Source organism: Vombatus ursinus, unplaced genomic scaffold, assembly GCF_900497805.2.
Source record: "Vombatus ursinus unplaced genomic scaffold, bare-nosed wombat genome assembly UNPS02014779.1, whole genome shotgun sequence".
Classification (NCBI taxonomy): domain Eukaryota; kingdom Metazoa; phylum Chordata; class Mammalia; order Diprotodontia; family Vombatidae; genus Vombatus; species Vombatus ursinus.
In genome coordinates, this window is record NW_020954557.1 from 47,215,835 (window position 1) to 47,236,027 (window position 20,193).

A 20,193-nucleotide genomic window follows, 5' to 3' on the forward strand; every position below is an offset into this window, starting at 1 on the left:
AAAATTTACTATGCATCAGATGAATACAAAAAAGCAGAAGTTGTAACACTGCTATCAAATAAAAAATTTAAATTCACAATATCCAGAGAGATAAGAAGAAAACTTTATTTTTCTAGGCCAAGATGGAAGAAGACCTTACTATGTGCCAAGTACTATGCTAGGTAGGCACTGAGAATATAAATATGATGAATGATACAATACTTACTCACAAAGTCTTACATTCAAATGGGAAAACATACATAATAGACACATACATAAATAGTTACTAGATAAATATATGAATAAATATAAAGAGAATAAATTCAAAGAAGTTAAATACAAGGTAATTAGAAGGCGGGGACTAGTAATTGGCATTTCAGGAAAAGCTTCAAGTAGAAGGTAGAATTTGAGCTTCATATTGAAGGAAGAGAGGGGTTCTTTCACGTAAAGGTGAAAAAAGAATGCATTCCAGGAGTAGATGACCAATTAAGGCACAAAGAAAGGAGATGAAATGTTGTATATGACAGAAAGAAGGCCAGTTTGGTTGGATCATAGACTTCGAAAATGAAGCAATAATATTCATTGAGGATGAAAAGATAATGAAGTCAAACTGTGAAGGGCTTTAAAAGCTAAACAGAAGAATTTATACTTTATCCTGGGTAGAATTTAAACACAACTGCCAAATTAATTTGAATGAACCCATTATCTCCTTTCCTAGTTGTACCTGCCAGACCTCTCATGCAAATCTGAATGTAGTACAGCTATAGTACACGGTAACAACTCTAGGATAGGAAAAGGCAGTCTCATGTGCTTTCATCCCCTTTTTTGAAATCTCCTACTTTGATTGTAAACATGTTTCTGAGATAATACTAGCCCATACCCTTTTAGAAATGTGGACCTATCAGGTTTATCAGGTTATTACAAAACTCTTCTTTAAAAGAACATGGTTTGATATCGGTACCTGGCTGCATTATTACCTTGGATGCTACAATAAATTCCTTTAAATTTTCTCTTCCTGGGTTTGCTTCATTACTGAGGACAAGGATCAAACAAAGATTTTCTTTGAACAATTTTTGGAAAGTCAGCCAGGAGAATCACTTTTCCCCAGGGGGGACTCACTGGGGAATCTTACTCCAACTGATAGCCCCTATCAAACAAGCCTATACCTCCCTGAGAGTCAGTCCAACACGAAGTGACTGAAGAACTAAACACCCCAAGCTCAGGAAGGTAAAGGATAAATAGGTCCCAAAACCCAAATTTTGATTTTTTTTTTTCCTCATCTGTGCACAAAGAAGAGAAGGTGAAAGGAAGAGGCAAGTAAGGAAATGGACTTGCAGACACAGAAATGTCCCTCATTGTAAGGGAACACTGATATTCAAAAAGGAGGAGGAGGGGCAAGCCTCCGAAATCCTGCCTGTTATGTCAAAGAATGGGGATCTGAGTATGCGACACTAAATGGGGAATGGATGAACAAGTTATGATACATAAATGTAATGGAATACCATTAAGCAGTAAGGCTCAGAAACTACTGGGAAAATCTTGAGGAGAAAAGTTCAGCCAGATAAAAGTCGGGACTTTGGATACAAAAAATAAGATCTTTAGATCAACAGCTTAGGCAAAAATGGGATTTAGTGCTGTTGAGAGGGACTTTGAAACAGAAATTGCCCTCATTATCATACAACAAAGATCAGAATATCCTGTTATTATTACGTCTAGTTTCAAAAAGTCCAAACAGGTTTTTACCACCTGAACTAATTACTAAAGCCAATCTGATTAGATTTTGTCACAGTTTATGAAATTATACTGTCTTATCACTAATAGGTTTTAGCAGCATTACCTAGATGATCTCTACAAGTGACCTAGGACCTGAAGATGGCTAAAGAAATTCCTCAGGGCAGCTAGGTGGCGCAGTAGATAGAGCACCGGCCCTGAAGTCAGGAGGACCTGAGCTCAAATCTGGCTTCAGACCAACACTTGACACTTAATAGCTGTGTGACCCTGGGCAAGTCATTTAACCCCACTTGCCTAAAAACTAAAAAAAAAAAAAAAAAAAAAAAAAGCAATTCCCCTATAGGACTATCTTGATATATATGCAGTTGTTTGAGAGATACACAGCAAGTGCTTGCCAAACCCCTGAAAATCATGGATGCTGCCAAAGGGACTTGACATTCCTAAAACTACTGCTATATTGGGTTTCTTTATTCACCTATTGTAACTTTGCTTGTTACATCAGTCATGTGTATATTATACAACTGTTCCCTATTCTGTAAAATGCTTTTCACTTTTGTTTAGACTGATGCCACTGTAGGAACTGAGGCCTCTGTACTGCACATTTGCTGGCTGTGGTTTGCCCAGAGTGTTTATGCAGAGGCCCCTTCATGTGGTCTCTAGCTGCCTTTCTTGTCAAGAATCTAACTCCTCGTGGAAGGAAATTTTGATAAAAAGGTGGGTAAAATAGGTACCCTACCCATTTTACCCACACACAGAGTGACTATATTGAACTGCCAAAGTCTACAAGGCTACAGATATATTTCGGGGTATAGAACTTCCCACTGGCTAAAGTATCTGTTTGTGGGGTTTTCTTGTGTGTCCAAGGGACTATGTGCTGTTTGTGCTTATAATGCCTCCCTTGGTTAGAAGAACTGACACCCAAGCCAACTCCCAAATTGCAAGCAGCAGAGATTAGGATGATGCAGTTGAGGATAGAGGAGTGCCACAAATCCAACTGTGGTGCTGCACCATAAGTATGGTTAGCACCAAATGGAGGATCATTGTATAGAATTTAGCCACTACGCCAAGTTAATTCAAATGAATCCATGATCTCCCATATCCCTTTCTTAGTTGTACCTGCCAGAACTCTCATAGAGTGGCCACAGTACTTGCAAACTCAAGCATCTGATCCCCTTTAAAGAAATTTGCATCTACCTGGATTGTAAATTCACCTCTGAGATAGCACTACTCCACCACCTTTTAGAAATGTGGGCCTATCAGTATTGTCTTCTATGAAACACCTCTTTAAAAACAACACATGGTTTGAACTTAGTGACTGGCTGAATTCAACATGCTTTTGCCTTGGGTATTTTGATTGCATTGCAAAACCTCATTGGTGTATGCCTATGAAACCTGGAAAGTATACCAGCTCCATGCCAGGGAACTGAATCACTTCCATTTGAATCATCTCAGGAAGATTGTGAAGATAACCCAGCAGAATAAGGTACCAAACACTGAGGTCTTTTCTTGAACTAAACTGCCAAAACATTCGAACTCTACTGCAAAGAGCACAGCTATGATGGGCTGGCCATGCTATTCAAATACCAAACATATGCCTAAGAGACTATTTTATGGAGAACTCACAAGGCAGGCGTTCACATGGTGGTCAGAAAAAGCCATAAAAGGACACTCTCAAGGTCTCTCTTAAGAACTTTGGAATTGATTGTGTGACATGGGAGACACTGGCACCAGACTGTCCACCATGGTGTGCCCTCATCAGAGAAGGTGCTGTGCTCTATGAGCAAAGCAGAACTGAAGTAGCTTAAAAGAAATGTAAGATGTGCAAATTTGGAGAATCTACCCCAATGTTCACAAGGATTATTTGTGACTGACCTGTGGCAGAGCATTCCAAACTTGTATTGGTCTGATCAGCCACAGTGGGACACACTGTAACTTGACTCTAACATACTGATGTCATTTTGGTCCTCTTCAAGAACAAAGGACAACAACCAACCAAGCCTTGGGTGCTACAATAAACTCCTTTAAATTTTCCCTTCCTGGATTTGCTTCATTATTCAGGGCAAGGACAGAACAAAGATTTTCTTTTAACAATCCTAGAATAACAGGAAGCCAATGGAGTTGACTGATTAGGAAAATGGCAGGAACCATTCAATACTTAAAGAAAATCACTTTGATAGCCACATATAGGATAGGATAGAGTAGCGAGAAACTTGAGACAGGGAGACCAATTAGGAAGTTGTTAAAATAATATAAGTAAGAGATAATGAGGAACTAAATTTCAGTGATTAGAGGAAAGATAGTTGGATATGTTGGATGTGAAAGATGTTGCAAAGGTAGAAAAGGCAAGAACTGGCAACTGACCAGTAGGATAAGGGAAAGTGAATACTCAAGGTTACCAAAATTACAAACCTGGAAGGCTTAAAGAATGTTGCTGCCTTAGACAGAAATAGGTAAATTTAGAAGAGGAATAGGAGGGGGTAGGGGAGGAGGCTGGAAAGTTCAGTTTTGAATATGCTGAGTTTGAGATGTTGCCAGGACATCCACTTGGAACATCCAATAAGCAACTGGTGACATACGATGACAGCTAAAAGAATGGCTACAGCTGGATATCTATGAGTTATCCATATAGAGATAATAATTAAATCCACAGGAGCTGATGAGATTATCAAAAACAAGTATATAGAAAGAAGAGAGGCTAGGGGGAATCCCACAGCTAAGGGACATGATATAGATGATGAGGCAACAAAGTAAACCAAGAAGGAATTATCAGACTGGCAGAAGAACAAGGAGACAGTAGCATTAGACACAATCAGAATCTGTCTGGAAACTCCTTTCCACTCTTCTTTCACATTACTCCCTTCCACACACTCCAAATTCCTGTAAAACTAGGCTATTTCAATTCTCCAAACTCAATACACCCTCTTCTCCATAAATTCACACAAATTATGCCTCAAACATAAAATGCATCCCCTTCTTGTCTCTGTCTTTTAGGATACTTTTCTTCCTTCAAAGTTTCCTTCCTCTCAGGTCTAACTCCTCCCTGTAGATTGCTATGCTCTCCTACCCTCAACAAGTACTAATAAAAAAATACAATAAAACCTGCCTAGAAGGCAAAAGCCTTCAAATGGTATAGGACCATTCTTTCAAAAGTCCTAGTCAAGCACTTCCAGTGCAGTGCTATGCTAGAAAACCTCTTATGTCGGAACTAGGTCAGGAAAGACTGGGTCAATTCTATCTGAAAAGCAAATATTCACTGTAGTGACTGAATGTTACACAACTCCAGGATGCTAATTCCAAAAGGAAGTCTTCTGTTTCTAGGGTTATATTGTCCCAACAAATATTCTAACAGAGATGGTGTAAAAAAAGGCAAGAAAAGATCGATAAAATATTAAAAACAGACAAAAACAAGAAAGTTCAGAAGGGCAATTTTGTTACTGTGTTAAATTTAATACATTTTTTAAAACTATGTAACAAAAGTCCAATTTCATACACAGCCTCTTTTTTATTCCTTGTATACTAAAACATTCATGTTTGTCAAATACTAAATCTGTAATAAAAAAGAAAATGTTAAGAAAACATCATAACTAATGCAGAAATGTGTTTTGCATGCCTATACCTATTTTTAACCGGTTTTATTTTTCTTGCTTTCTCAATGAGTGGGGGAAGAGCAGGGAAAAAAATTGGAACTGAAAAAAAGAATAAAAAGTCTCTGTACTTAAAGAAAAAAGAAAACATTCTAAACTGATAAGCATCAAGAGCTTACATTCAAAATGCTGTCAAATAACTATTTTTCTGTTGGTGGCAGTTGGAGTCTTTAACCATATTTAACTGAAGTTTTGACTCCCTTGAAAAAACTCTACATTAAAATAAAAGTAAAAAGCGATAAGCATAAGCTTTCCCAAGTAGAATCTAGTTATAAATCTTTAACTGTAAGATTATTTCCCCATTCTTCAGTCTTAGGGATGCCAATTTAATTTTTCTCCAAAGCTCTTTTTCACATAGTTCTTGAAATTCTTCTGCTAAGAGCAGAGAGAAAGTCTCAATTCGGCACTGATAAGAGCTCAATTCACATAAGGATTTAAGGTTAAAAATCACATTCTTTGCAACAATTCTATCAAATATGTAGTATAAATATTATTATCCTCATTTTTACAAAAGAGAAAATTGAGGCTAAGGGGCTGTAGGGATAAGTAACAACACAGGAGGCACTGGAGTTTTGGGACTCCAACCTCTAACAGGTTTCATTCTTGAACACGAAGACAGGAAGACAGCTTTGGAGGGGTTAAATAAACTTACTTTATTCTAGTCCAGTCTTCTCAAAAGAGTTGCTGATAATGGGAGCACCAACTCCTACAGCATTCCCTAAGCCCCTTTCTTGCAGGGATGGGGGAGAATGGTAGGAGACACAACTCCTACTGGTCCCCTAAATCCTCAATGGGGGTCAATTGAGGCAAACACATAGATTCCCCCCTAGCCCTGATGGGGGTCGATACACGCATTCCTCTATGCATTATCCAAATTCCAAAATGGGTTCTCCCCTTACTGACCAGTGCCCACTTGATTTATAGGGCAACAGAGAAAGAAAGCATATTGTCAACAATAGCCTCACAGGTTAACTTCAGCAATATCATAATGACCTAGCACAACGCAGGCATTCCTATATCTCACTGTGCAAGCGTGGTAGAGATGTTTACAAACCATGACCATGAGAAATATTATCTGACACCTGGAAACTGAAGATTGTTATGGCCATGGGTCCTGGGAACTAAACTCTAAAAAAGAATAACAAAAATCCACCTTACACACACTAAAATTCTTACTTACTTACATTACTTACGAGGCACTGACAAAGGTCCCACAAAGAGAGAGGACTCAGATCCTAGTCTCTCACCTGATTCTTAGTAGAGAGTCAGGCTCTATCCACCACAACACAGATGCAAGTATATAACAATTTTAATATTGACAGTCTACCACCTTCCCATTCTGGATAGTTGCAGGTGGAAGGGACATCAGCGGCTGACAAAGATGATGATTCCAAAGTCATTGGTGACCTTTGCAAGAACTGTTTCAGTAGTTGCAGAGGTTTAAATCAGTTCTGTAAGTGATTAGGAACGATGAGGATATTGAGGCAAAAAGTACTTTTTTCTTTAGAGAAAGCTGGTGATAAATGAAAGATATTTAAGTCACAGATGAAACTTCTCAAGAAATATCTCTAAAACATTAAACTAACATTTAAAGGGCAACATGGTGTATAGGAAGAGTACTAGAATAGGAGTCAGAGCAACTTTAAGCTCAAATTTCAATTTTGCCAATTACTAGCAATGTGACCTTCTATTGAACCAAGGTAGGTAACAAATCAAATTAAACTGTCTATAGAATCATTTGCTGAACAATAAAACCCTATGCAAAGGTAGTGGTATTATTATGAGGGCCAAATAAAATCACCTTGTATAATGCATTATTTTCTACTTTCTATTCAATGTTCATTATGAATAATTTACTATAAACAGCATACAGTTTTGTTAATATGGATGATATTAATTATCTGTTGTAGTGAGCTTTTTACCTAAAATCTAATTGACATGAAAGAAACTCAGGGAATTGTAGAAATGGAAAGAAAAGTCTGATTGAAGAAAACAGGTAGACTAATGAACTAGAAAAAAGGTAAAATACTAAAAGGAACTATGTTTAAAATCAGTAGAGTCATGAAAGTAATGAATCTTCTACCCAATGTGAAACCTAGTAAAAGGAAAAAAAAATTCATATCTGCTCAATATCATTAAAGAAGCACTTGGTCTAGGGAATTCAAATCAAACTTTGTCGAAATGGTGATCCCCTAAAATAGGAAAGGTTAAAACAACAGACCTTATTATATCTCACATGAAATGTCTCTTAATGTCATCCAACTCCCTTGTTACCAAATTACTTTGTGGAATGCATTCCTTAGTAGATCTGCTGGCACACCAGAAAGGAGACATTTCAAAAAGAGAGAAACAAACAGTGATGGTACACTAACCAAACATTTCCCACTGTAAACTGAAAATTGTGGTTATATTTTACAAGTCAGTTTCCTACAAGTTTAGTTATCATAAAGTTTTATCAACACAGGATGATCTGAGAGAAATAAACTTTCTCTACCTGCAAGGCTAAAGAACTATTTCTGAAACAGAAGTGAGTAATCCCAAAGGTGCTACACAACAACTATGAGCAGATAGAATATGAGCTAGAAACTAAACACAAAAGCCAAATACCACAGCAAAGAAAAAAATGAAAAACTATTAGGGTCTAGAGAAAATGAAGAATTTTTCACTCCATAATCATTTCTAAAGATAAGAGTTGCTAGCCTATTAAATACCAGATTTTTCTAGCCTGCCAAATAAATTTCTGATTTTCAAAAATTTCCCAAGGACAGATTATAATCTGTACAACTGAAGTAATGAAAATCAATCAGACCACAAATTTATCAAAGTTACACTTTATATTTTTATTCAGAATAGTAAAATGTCTAATAATTTTAAATTTTAACTTTAATTAGTACACTAAAAAATTTTAATATGTCAAAACCTTGCCCTTAGAAATAAATATTTTAAGGAAATCTAAATGTATTGCCAAAGAACTCTTCGTAAAATTCTATAATGGCAATCATATAAAAACTTATCCATTAGCAAACTAAAATTTTAAAATGTGTATAATTTAACATATGCCAAAGAACTAGATTCATTATTCTTATTTATATATTTGAGTATGGCCAAAATTTAGGAGAGCAAAATAACGTATTTTAATAACCTCAAAGGTAAACATTGTTCATCAATCAAAAAGCATTTAACCATATATTAAATCCCAGTCATTATGCTGTCAAAAATTTTATTTTTTAAACACTATGTAATTGTAGATGGAAAATAATAAAAAGTATTGAATAGATTGGAGGAAAAGGGAAGAATGAAATGAAAATTAAGCAGTTTATAACACATATATTAGCCTTCACTTAAGCACTTTTCTTGACATAACAATTTCCATGAGATGAGCAATAATTTTTTTTTCAAAATGTTGTGCTTTATAATCTAAAATCCAAGCACTCTAAGGCAGAACAATTATTGAAAGGGTATTCATGAAATACTAGTATAAAGGAAACTAGTTAACTGGGGCGGGGGGGGGGGAATCTTTGCAGCATATTTCTCAGGTAAAGGTCTGCTATCCAAGAAACACAGTAAATTAATACAAATATAAAAGAAAAAGAGCCATTTCCCAATAGATAAAGTAGTCAAAGGACTTGAATTGGCAGTTTTTAAATTTAAAAATGCAAGCTATCATTAACTACATGAAAAAATGTTCCAAATCACTAATAATAAAGGGAAATAAATGTTGGAGGGGATGCAGGAAAATGGCATTCCACTACTGGTGGAGCTATGAATTGGTTCAGCCATTGGTTCTGGAAAGCAATTTGGGATTATGTCCAAAAAGTTACTAAACTGTATATACCCTTTCACACCGTAATATAATATAATAAGCCTCTGCCCTGCTCTCAAAGAAAGTGGAAAAAGACCCATGGCAGTTTCTTTTGTGGTGCTAAAGAACTAAAAACTAAGGAGGCTAGTCATTAATTGAGAAACAGCTGAACAAAATACAATATATGAATGTAATGGGATATACTGTGCTCTAGGAAATTATGTAAGGAGTGATTACAGAGAAACTGGGGAAAACTTATTCACAATGATGAAGAATGAAAGGAGCAGAACCAGAAAAACAACTTCTACAATAACAGTGTCAAGACAAACAACTTTAACAAATCAACACAATAACCAACCAAGATTGTAGAGGACCTACAATTAAACATGCTACCCACCTCCTGATGGGGAGATTATGGAATTAGGATGCACATTCAGATATTTTTTGGACGCTGTGAATGTAGAAATTTGTTTTAACTATGCATATTGGTTACATATCTATATTTGATGTATTTTATTTTTGTGTATTAGATATACTTTATTTTTCTTTTCTTCAATAAGGGAGATGAAAGAAAAAGATTTTTGACAACTAAAAAATATTCAATTTAAAAAAAACAAATCACTAATAAGAGAAAAGCAAATGAGGTCCTACTTTTTCATAACCATTAGAATGGCAAATATGACAAAAAAGGAAAATGGTGAAGGTTACAGGGGCTTGAAGATAGGCACACTAATGAAGTGTTGACGGAGCTATAAAGTAGACCAACCTTCCTGGACAGCAACCTGTAACTAACTATGCCCAAAAAGTCACTAAACTGTACAGACCCTTTGACACAGCAATACCACTACTACAGATATATTCCAAAGAGGTCAAAAAAGAGGGAAAAGACCCAAATACATAAAAATTTATAGCAGCACTTTTGTTGTAGCAAAGGACTAGAAATAAAGTGAGTGTCTATCAATTAGGAAATGACTGAATAAATTACTGTGAACATAATGAAATATAACTATGCCATAAGAAATTATAAAAATGACAGATTCAGAAAAACCTGAGATTTGTATGAACTGATACAGAGTGAAATGGAAGGAAGGAAGGAAGGAGGGAAGGAAGGAAAGAACAAAGGAAGGAAGGAATCAAGGATTTATTAAGCTCTAGTTATTATGTGAGGCACTGTGCTAAGTGCTTTACAAATATTATCTAAAGACTGATGATGAAACATGCCTCCCATCTTAGCAGAGAAAGGATGGACCAGAGGCACAAAACGATAGACATTTTCAGATTCGGCAATATGTCAGCATTGCTTAACCATAATTATTTATTTCAAGGGAAAGTTTGTATTTGGTGTGAGGTAATGAGTTAGAGGGTAGTCAAATACAAAAATAAAGAGAAGATAGGAGTGGAAATATTGAAATTTTGGGGTTGAGGGGTACTGAGACCCCAAAATCACAATACGTGGGTCCTGCCCAAAAGAATTCGACCCAACCCTTCTTTCAGCCAAAGACAAGGTTTATTAGAACTTCCGTCATATTGGGCAGACTCTTAAGGAGTCTGAACATTAGTGAGCTATTGGCTAGATTATAAGAATCTGAGCATCTTAATGGAGACAAGATGGACCTTATATACAGAAAGATTATGGGAGGGATCTAGAAGTGGCCAAGTAGTCTGTGGGGACTGAGATAATAAAAAGCTAAGGACCTGGACCATGGTGGCCGAGGGAGAATAGAGCCTAGCTAGGATTAAGGGTGGGAAATGGCTGGGGGTGGGGGGGTGGGGGGGGAATAGGGAGGTAAGACAATGGAGGGCTAGGCTAGGTTAAGGGTAACAGAGCATTGAGATTGGACATAGCCACAATGAAAATTCAGATGAAGGGATTATAACCTCAGGTGAAAGCCAGAGATTTGGCCATGTGGGAAAGTTCAGGGTTTTTTCTTTTCGGGGTCTAGAGCCCATCCTCATCAGAAACATTTGAAAAATACAAAGAAGAAAACAAAACTCATAAAGGGGTACAGCACAATTGTTACTACCTTGTGAATATAAACTTTAAAAAAACTAAAGTTCACAACTTCATGTACAATCCTCTTTTCTGTCCTTCTCTGTACAATAAAATACTGTTAATTAATGTAAAATTTGTAATAAGAAAAAAGAGAGTGACTTATACCTAATGACTAATGGAAATTGTACTGAATAGAAAATGAATCATCCACTGAAGTCCTACTCTGTTATCTTGTTTGTGGCAGGAAGGTGACCCTGAATTCTGAAAGGCTATGCCAGTGGAATGCACGCTGTAGCAGGTTCTATACCAAGCTAGAAAGGATTTCAGTATGAATATGAAACACAGGCTAGCTAAGAAAAACTCATCATCAAGTCAGATGAAAGATGGTTACTTTTTTGGCCAAAGCAAAAGTCTCAAAGACATTCTACTGAATTACACAAGGGTTGTAATCTGTGTTGGTGCAAGGATACTCCCACCAACAAACTACTGATATTTGACATGGAAGAAAAAAAAGAATCCTATTATGTCACAACTAGTGAGTTATGTTATAGATATTCATTTAAATATTTTGCCAAATAAAAAATAAAATTATACATGGGGATCTAAAACAGGACTAGTCCCAAATGAGATTCAAATCACCTCTTAATGCCCTTTAATTATACTATTGTGTATCTTTAAGCAGTGATAGTAATATTTACCCTTAAAACCCCCAAATTAATAATTGATGTCCAAGAATTCATCAATATAATGCTACTTAAATTCACACAAAATAATATTTTATTTTATTTCATATTTTTGTTTATCACTTGCTTAACAATGCTGAGAATCTCAAGCTGTGAAGAAATAATGATATAGTCCCAGAAAATGAAGGGACACTACTGGATAGTAGTGTAAACTTAAAGATTCCATTTTGTTTAAAAATCTGTTCAGAGATCACTACTGCTAAGTACTTAGGTTTTCTTTTTATATCAGGATATGTTATAATGCCTTTATAATCCCTATGGATGGCTATTAATTTTACCCACAGATGTTAGCAGTCAATACTGGGTTGTCAAGTAGTGGATAAGGTTGGTTAAATTCTAGAAACCGAGCATAATACAAAACATATGCTACTGATAAAAGTTAATACATGCTCTGAATAGTTAATAACCATGATATTCAGATGCCAGTATTCCAGAAAAAAATAAATTGGAGATTTACTTTATAACTCATTCTGATAATATCATAAGAAAAGTTTTTATACTTCAGATCCTACTTCAGATTCATTACCAGAATGGTTAAGTATGCCAACCTTTAATAAAAGGACTTATGAATCCTTATTTATATAACAGATTTTGAATTAGGGAAAGGGAAAGCAATAAGCACTTATATAGAGCCTACTATGTGCCAGGCACTGTGCTAAGCACCTTACAAATATTATGTCATCTGATCTTTACAACCCTGCAAGGTAGATACTACTATCCCCATTTTATTTTGAGGAAACTGAGGCAAACTGAGTTTAACTGACTTGCCCTGAGTAACACAATCAGTAAGTGGCTGAGGACAGATCTGAAACCAGGTCTTTCTGACTCCAGGACAAATAACTTACTTTTTTTTTAAGGTACACAGAATCTTGACAAAAACTGAAAAGAATTTATAATCAATGCCTCTTTCTCGAATGCCAAAATATAGGGACATTACTCAATTAAAATATTCATGACATTTCAAAATAAATGTTTATACTTCACATTTACAATAAATTAATAAATTTTTATAATCAAAAATTGTGTTCAATATATCTTCACATACCAGAATTAACCACTGCATAGTAAAATGGATTTTCCATTTTAAGCTTCTTTTAAGTTCATTAGAACATTTAATGGCAATATCTGCCAAATTTACTAATGGCAAAGCAGAGGGCAAATAATACATTTATACCTGTTTACCTATTAATAATTTCCTGTTTTCCACAGCCTCAATGATCATCACATCCCACAATTAATCCATAGAGTAAAAAAAAGTGCTTTCTTCAATCATATTTTGGATTAAAACAAATTCAACAAACATTTATTAAACACCTATTGTGTGCTGAGTACCGATGCTAGGCAATTGGGAGATGGGGGTTGGGAAAGACATATAAAATATACTTACAGGCTTCAGTGAGCTTACAGGCTAGCAGGGGAATGTGACAGACATATAAATGCAGTAAAGGTAGGATCTCCCAGGAGGAGGGAGGTCATTAATGACAGGGTATCAGGGTTTCAGTTGGGCTTTAAAATAATGGGTACAAATTCAGTAGGTAAACAGGGGTGGGGATCAAGGTTATTACAGACATAGGAAAAGCATTAGCCAAGAAAGAAAAGCAGTAAAATGAAGAGTAGGGAGCAAAGTAAAATGAAGGGTAAGGAAGAGAGGAAATGAGGAACAGGGTTAGCATGTTGTCTAGTTGGCTGGAACATATAATAAGTTGAAAAGTTTGAGACATAGCTGAAAATAGGTCATGGAGGGCTTTGAATGTCAAGTTAAAAGGCTTAAACTTTACTAAGTAGGTAAGCAGAGCTGTTAAAAGGATTCTGGCCAAAGATTGACACGAACAGATCTATGCATAGAGATTAGTTCCACAGCAGTGCAATAAATATAGTGGAAGGGTCAGAGAGTGGAGAAAGTCAAACTTCTTAAGAAGCTACTGTAGCAGACCAAGAAGGATGATAACTAACACCCATATTAGGTTAACAGAGGTGAGAGGAAAGAAGAGGGGTCTAATGAAAATAGAATAAAAAGACATTAATAACTGAGTTAACACGAGAGAGAGAGAGAGAGAGAGAGAGAGAGAGAGAGAACAAGAGAGGACTCAAAAAATAACTTATTTTGTTAATATTACCAAGCCAGAAAGTATGAGCAGACCTTCCTCTCCAGAATTACTCATTTGGAAGTAATACAGAGTATTCTGATATAGTTAGGATAAACCTATCCAAAATTACCTCCAAACACGGACTAGTACCAACCACCTTCAATAATTCTCCTCTCAATAAGAAACAAGAAAATTTTTCTCTTCTCTGCTGTTAGGAATGCAAAGTTAAAAGCAATCTTTCCTTTATGCAAGAAGGAACTGAAGGATGAGATTGAAAAATTCCATAGCAGTTAAAACAACCAACCAACCAGAAATCCCCAATACATCTTTACTTATCAGTGCCCTCAAAAAATTTTAAGAAATTTTTAAGACTGCAAAGGTTTAAACATACACTATCCCCACCAGAATGATCAAGTTTTACATACCACACTTTGTCGGAATTCAGAAGTTCATGATTTTCAGTTCTGACAAAGTTTCCAGGACAAACACCAATGAAACAATAGCTATATTGTCCATGAAGGCAATGGGCTAAATGTGTGTGGCCAAGAGAGGTTACACTGAATTGCTCTAGGTAGCTGCTAAGAATTCAGGATCATAGCATGGTCATCAGTGCAACTCAGAGAAAAAAATCTCTGCTGTTCAATCTCAGTCTATTCTGGCATGTTACCGAAAAACTGCTTACCACACATAACCCATTAAATTGCATGAAAATTCTAGCCCACCTGGACAAACATGTAGGTTACTATGTATGCAAATTGTAATTTTTTTTTGGTCCTATCCAGGCCATACTTCTACAAGTGCCAGGAACTTCCTCTTTGGAAACTTCATTAATGCAACTCACTTGTAATTTAACGACCTTACTGCATTGGAGTTGATTGGGACACTAAGGGTAACAGTGGTCAAGTGAAAAGAGCATTTTATTTGGAGTGGGAGGACCCAGGTTCAAATCCCAGCTCTGCCACTTACTCCAGTGTGACCCTAGGCAAGTTGCTAAACTACTCTGTGCTTCAGTTTCTTCATCTGTAAAATGAGGGTGTTAGACTAATGATTTCAAAGGTCCCTTCCAACTCTAAATCTATGATCCTACTACTTGCCCAGTGTCACATAACCATTATGTATCAGAGTTAGGATATGACCTAGGGTTCTTCTGCCTCGAAGGTATATCACCTCCAGCCACTACAGCACAGTAACTCTCTGCTCAAAGTATTCCTTTAATAAATGTTAATTGATTTGAATAACTATTCTGAATTGAACTGGTGAATTTCAAATTGAACACAGCATCTGAAATAAGATCATTATTAAATATTCCATGTCCACTGTCTCTGATATTTGCCCACTCAAACTTCTAAGCTAGGGTGATCAATGGCCCAAGTATCTAAAGGTTACAAGAAGCAGTGTGTCACAGATAAATAAAGACCTAACCTGCAACCAAAATGAGTGAGCCGAAGTCTTGTCTCTGCAACATTCTTCTATAATCCTGACAAGACATTTAACCTCTCAGTGCTTTAAGTAACTCTCTTTAGACTATCAATAGCAGAGAAGGTTCCAACCTGCTTTGGTAGAGGGGACTCACCCTGGAGTTCCCAATGAAATCACAGGTCCAGTCGTATACCTATTTAAAGATACAGAAATGAAGCCACACAATGTGTACTGTACTTTTCAAAATGACTGTTCTAAATCTACCTTCAAATAAAAATGACATACAATCTTACTCTTACACTGTGGCATTATGATGACAGCTTAGTTTTGTACCTTTAATCTAAAATGTAAGACTCTAAAAAAAATCACAAGAAAACTTCTCATAAATCCTAGGTGGGACTATGCAGACCTCTCATGGCCAAGCAAGATCAATCATACAATTTATTGAAATCATTAAGTAGCATCTTTAAGTGGTATTTCTTCTACTCCTGTATGTTCTTAGTATCCTTTTTTTTGCATATATAAAAAAACTGGTCAGGGCAGATAGGTGGCACAGCAGATAGAGCACCAGCCCTGAAGTCAGGAGGACTGCAGTTCAAATACGGCCTCATACCAAACACTTGACACTAGCTGTGTGATCCTGGGCAAGTCACTTAACACCAATTGCCTAAAATAAATAAAAATAAAAAGATTGGTATAAAATAAGATCAGTAAAAAGCAAAAAATAAGAAAAACCCAGCAAAAAACAAAATTAAGAGTATCCATCAAAAAGAATCCATACCAAAAAAGGACAGCAAACCAGAAACCCAAAAAGAAGTATTAATAATACATAAAATATTTATTAAAAGTTTAAATAGTTCCATATTCTATTTAAATATGAACATGGGATTTCAAATGTCTTTTTTTATATGATTTTATAAGTACTCAAAAGAGAAAAATGGGGACTGAGGACTAAAGTCTTTAAACTGTACCAATAACTATAGGGATAGAAAATTTTTTAATTTTTAAATTTTAAAGCCAATTCAGTCAAGTCATCAACTACTGTTCAACCAAAAGCCCCATCTTTCATTGTTATGCAGACAGCTTAGCAACTCTTTGCATCTGATACCCACCTCCAGAGTACCAGTAGTTTTTAAAAAACCATTCAGCTGCATATTTGAAGTATCCAAATAACTGTTCATGTGGAAGGTAAATGACAGAGATAGTGGTAGATTAGCTAGACTTGGAGTAAGGGGTACCTACCTGAGTTCACATCCTGCCTCAGGTACTATAGATACTGTGACCCTGGGTGTTACACTGAATCTCTTAGTGTCCCAAGAAAAAAATTTTAACGATAGCAAATTACGAATGCGTTGCTGAACTACATTGGCAAAGGGAGTTTCCTTACCAGGAGTTCCCTACAACTTTAAAATCACAGGTCCGTACTCTATTCTATCCCCATCTCCCAACTCCTCTCCACCCCTTTATGTTTAATTAATTAAACACCTATTTCTCGAGAATGCTCCCCTAACTGCTCGGGGGCCCAGTTCTAGAGATCTTCGGGTCACAACTCAACAACCCGCTTGACAGCTCCGGTCTCCGTCCCGAGGCTCCTCCCTCCTCTCCACCCACCTCCCGCACCAAACACAGCAGCACTCCAGGCAGCAGCTCCGCGGCCACCCGCGACACTTCCGAAGTCCTTTGCCCAACTCGTCCCTCCCCCGACGGTGACAGCATCTCCCCCGCCCCGACGACCCCGGGTCGGACCCATTTCTCCTCCCCTCCCCGCTCCCCTCCAACAGCCCACTGGGGCCGAACGACGAACCCGGCAGCTCCACGGCCCTTCTCCGGGACAAGCGCACAACTGACAGCCCCGCGGCCCCTGCGCGCCAGGGCAGCTCCGGGCCCTGAAGCCGCCCCTGGCGCGACAGCCCCCTCCCCCACCGGTGACAGCTCGGGTACCTCCATCCCCATGTGGCTCTTGCTCCCTCCCCCGACCCCTCCCCCACTCTCCAGTCCGCTGACAGCTCCCGGAGAGCCCCGGGGAGCAGCTCCTTCCTTGCCTCCCTCGGTCCCCGGCTCACCCGCTCTCCCGCATCACGTTGCTGTCCCCGCAGTCGCAGGCGCCCCCGGCCTGGCTGCGGAACATGTTGAAGTCGTGTCCGGTGTGGTCGCCCTGGTGGAAGCACTCGGCGCACAGGGACATGCAAGGAGAGATGCCGCACGTCCGGCACCGGTAGGCCACGAAGTTGGCTGTCCAGACCAGGCCGCAGAGAGCCGCGGGGTCGTAGGCCCGCACCGCGGCGCAGAACTCCTCGTAGCCGCCGCCGCCGGCCAGAAGGCACTTACACCACTCGAGGGCCTCCTCCTCCGCCGCCCCCGGGCCGCCGCCGCTGCCGCCCCCGCCGCCTCCTCCGGCCGCCGCCGCCTCCTCCCCCCCGCCCTCCGCCCGGGCCAGCGGCCGCTCAGCGCTCAGCACCCGCTCCAGCAAAGCCTGCAGCTCCTCAGCGCCTGCCCGGTTGTCCGGCCGGCTCAGCGCCGCCTTCAGGTGTGCCGCCGTGGCCGCCTTGTCCCGGCCCAGCTCTGGCTGAGGCGGCTCAGACTGAGACGACGGCTGCCCCCCGACAGCCGCCGCCGCCGCCGCCGCCGCCATGATGAGAGCTCAGAATTGGGAGAGTCCAGAGCCGGCGGCTCCGGCAGCCGCTGCTCCTCCCGGGATGGTGTTAGGGAGGGGGCGGGGGTGGGAATAGACTGCTGAGCTCGGCCCAGGCCCAACTCTCGCGATAGCCGAGAGCTGACGGCTCACCTCAGTCCTTCATCTCTCGCCCCGCCCCCTATCCACGCCCCTTCTCGCCGTCCTCCCCTCCCCCGTCCCCCCTCCCCCCCCCCCCCCCGTCTTCTGAGCTTCTGGAGATCTTCTTTAGCCCGGGCTGTGTCCCACACCTGTTCCTGTCTCCCTGGCTTGATTTTGCTCTCTTCACCTCTTCCGGTCACTCCCGTGCGGTCCACGCCCCTAGTCTCCTCCCCCCTTCCCTGGCCCCGCCCTCCCTTGCCCCACCTCTGTCTGCTTCTACCCTCCTTGGCCCCACCTCCCCCTCCTCCCTCACCTTCTCCTTTAATGTCCCCTTCTCCCGGCCTCTCATTCTTCTTTCCTCCCTTCCTTGTCCGTTCTTTTGACCATTTCTTCTCTCTCCACTCCCTGTCCCCATCCCGGAGGAACGGGTCTCATTATGAAATGCAGATTTGGAGTGAACTTAAAGAAATCTTCACGCGGACAAATGTTTTGACATTTTTTGCCTGCATTTAAGTGACGTTTCCGAGGACCGGCTTGGCAGCCTTTCCATCAATCGATTTCTGCAATGATGAAAGAAGATCCTTTCATCTTCTTCCAGAAGAACCTATATATTTATGATTTCTTGCTGCAAGTGCTATAGAAACTTTGTACTGCCTCCTTCCTGTACCGTATATTTTATATAATTGCGCTCCTCTTTCCTCGGTAGATTTAGCATTACCATCCCTTCTTGGCAATTATTATTTTTTCTCCTGACTTTTGTCATTGTCTTCTAAGTGGTGTTCAGTTCTCTCTAATACATTTTACATACGGCCAAAATCATCTCCCTAGTGTACCCACCTTACCTGTGTGACTCCCTTGAAAAAATCCTTTAATAGCTCCCCATTGGTTACCGAATAAAGTCAATACTTAATGCTTATTCAAGATCTAGTGCCCGCCCAGGGTTTGCAGACGGCAAAGAAGACGGAGAAGGAGCAGTTAGACTGGTAGGAGAAGAACCAGGAAAGAGCAGTGTCATGAAAACCTAGAGAGAAGAGAGTATCAGTGAGAAGTGTCAGTCAGCAGCGTTAAAGGCTGTAGAGTGGTCAAAAAGGACAAAGATTAAGAAAAGGCCATTTACAAGAACTAAAAATTCATAGAAGGACATACCTTTTCAGACATGGCTAATTTGGACATGTTTTCCTGGACTATGCATGTTTATGATGAGGGTTTTATTTTTAATTTTGTTTTGTTTTGGTTTTATCAACTAGGAGAATCAGTGAAAGGGACATTATAAGTACATGTAAAAATTTATTTTAGAAAACGTTAAAAGAAAGATCTACTGACAATCTACCTTATTAACTCTATCCTCTATATTGCTAGTATAGACTGGACTTCTCTTTGTCACAAGCCTTGAGCTTTTTGCTTCCTTTACTTTTGCTCATACCCTTCCTTTTTCTTGACTCTCCCTGCTGAAAGGCTACCATTCTTCAAGGTCAATTTTCAAAAATTACCTCCTGCAAGAAATCTCCAGCTTCTCATATCTCTAACATAACTTACCTTATAATGTAACTATTTGAGGATATGTCATATCTCCCCTCCCAAATTTTAAGTTCTTTATGTATAATAGGCACCCAATTAGTATTCCTTTAGTGAATTCTGAGGTAAATATGAATTGGATTTTTAGAGGCAATAGAAAAGCTCAGTTTAAAAGAATCCTATTATTCTTTAAAGTAACACCTAATATGTTTTGTAAATCTGAGTTTTCATATATTACATTCATTTAAAGTATGACACACTTGAGTAGGAGAATGGGTGAGTGTACTGTCTACAATAACATGACAGAGAATGAACTTTTTATAAAAAAGAATTGCAGAACAATAGTTTCTTTTCCTAGCAGACCTTTTAAGGAAAACCTTGCTGCATTCAATGGCTGGCTTATTCACTAGATTTATACAGTAATTTTACAGAATAGAGCTGTAGTAACAGTAATTATCTATTAACATATGACTTTCCTTCAATGAATTCAAAAGACTAGAAGGCAAA

The 20,193-nt window shown here is 38.8% G+C and overlaps 1 protein-coding gene across 3 annotated transcripts in view; it reads right to left on the bottom strand.

Annotated features, from left to right (window-relative positions):
- Nucleotides 1–18,030, bottom strand: part of UBR3 (ubiquitin protein ligase E3 component n-recognin 3) — a 309,463-nt gene extending 291,433 nt beyond the window's left edge. For all 3 annotated transcript variants that reach the window (XM_027865976.1, XM_027865977.1, XM_027865975.1), the window contains exon 1: nucleotides 17,462–18,030. In XM_027865976.1, the coding sequence (XP_027721777.1) occupies nucleotides 17,462–18,030 (569 nt within the window). The remainder of the gene's footprint in view (nucleotides 1–17,461) is intronic.
- Nucleotides 18,031–20,193: the final 2,163 nt, after the last annotated feature.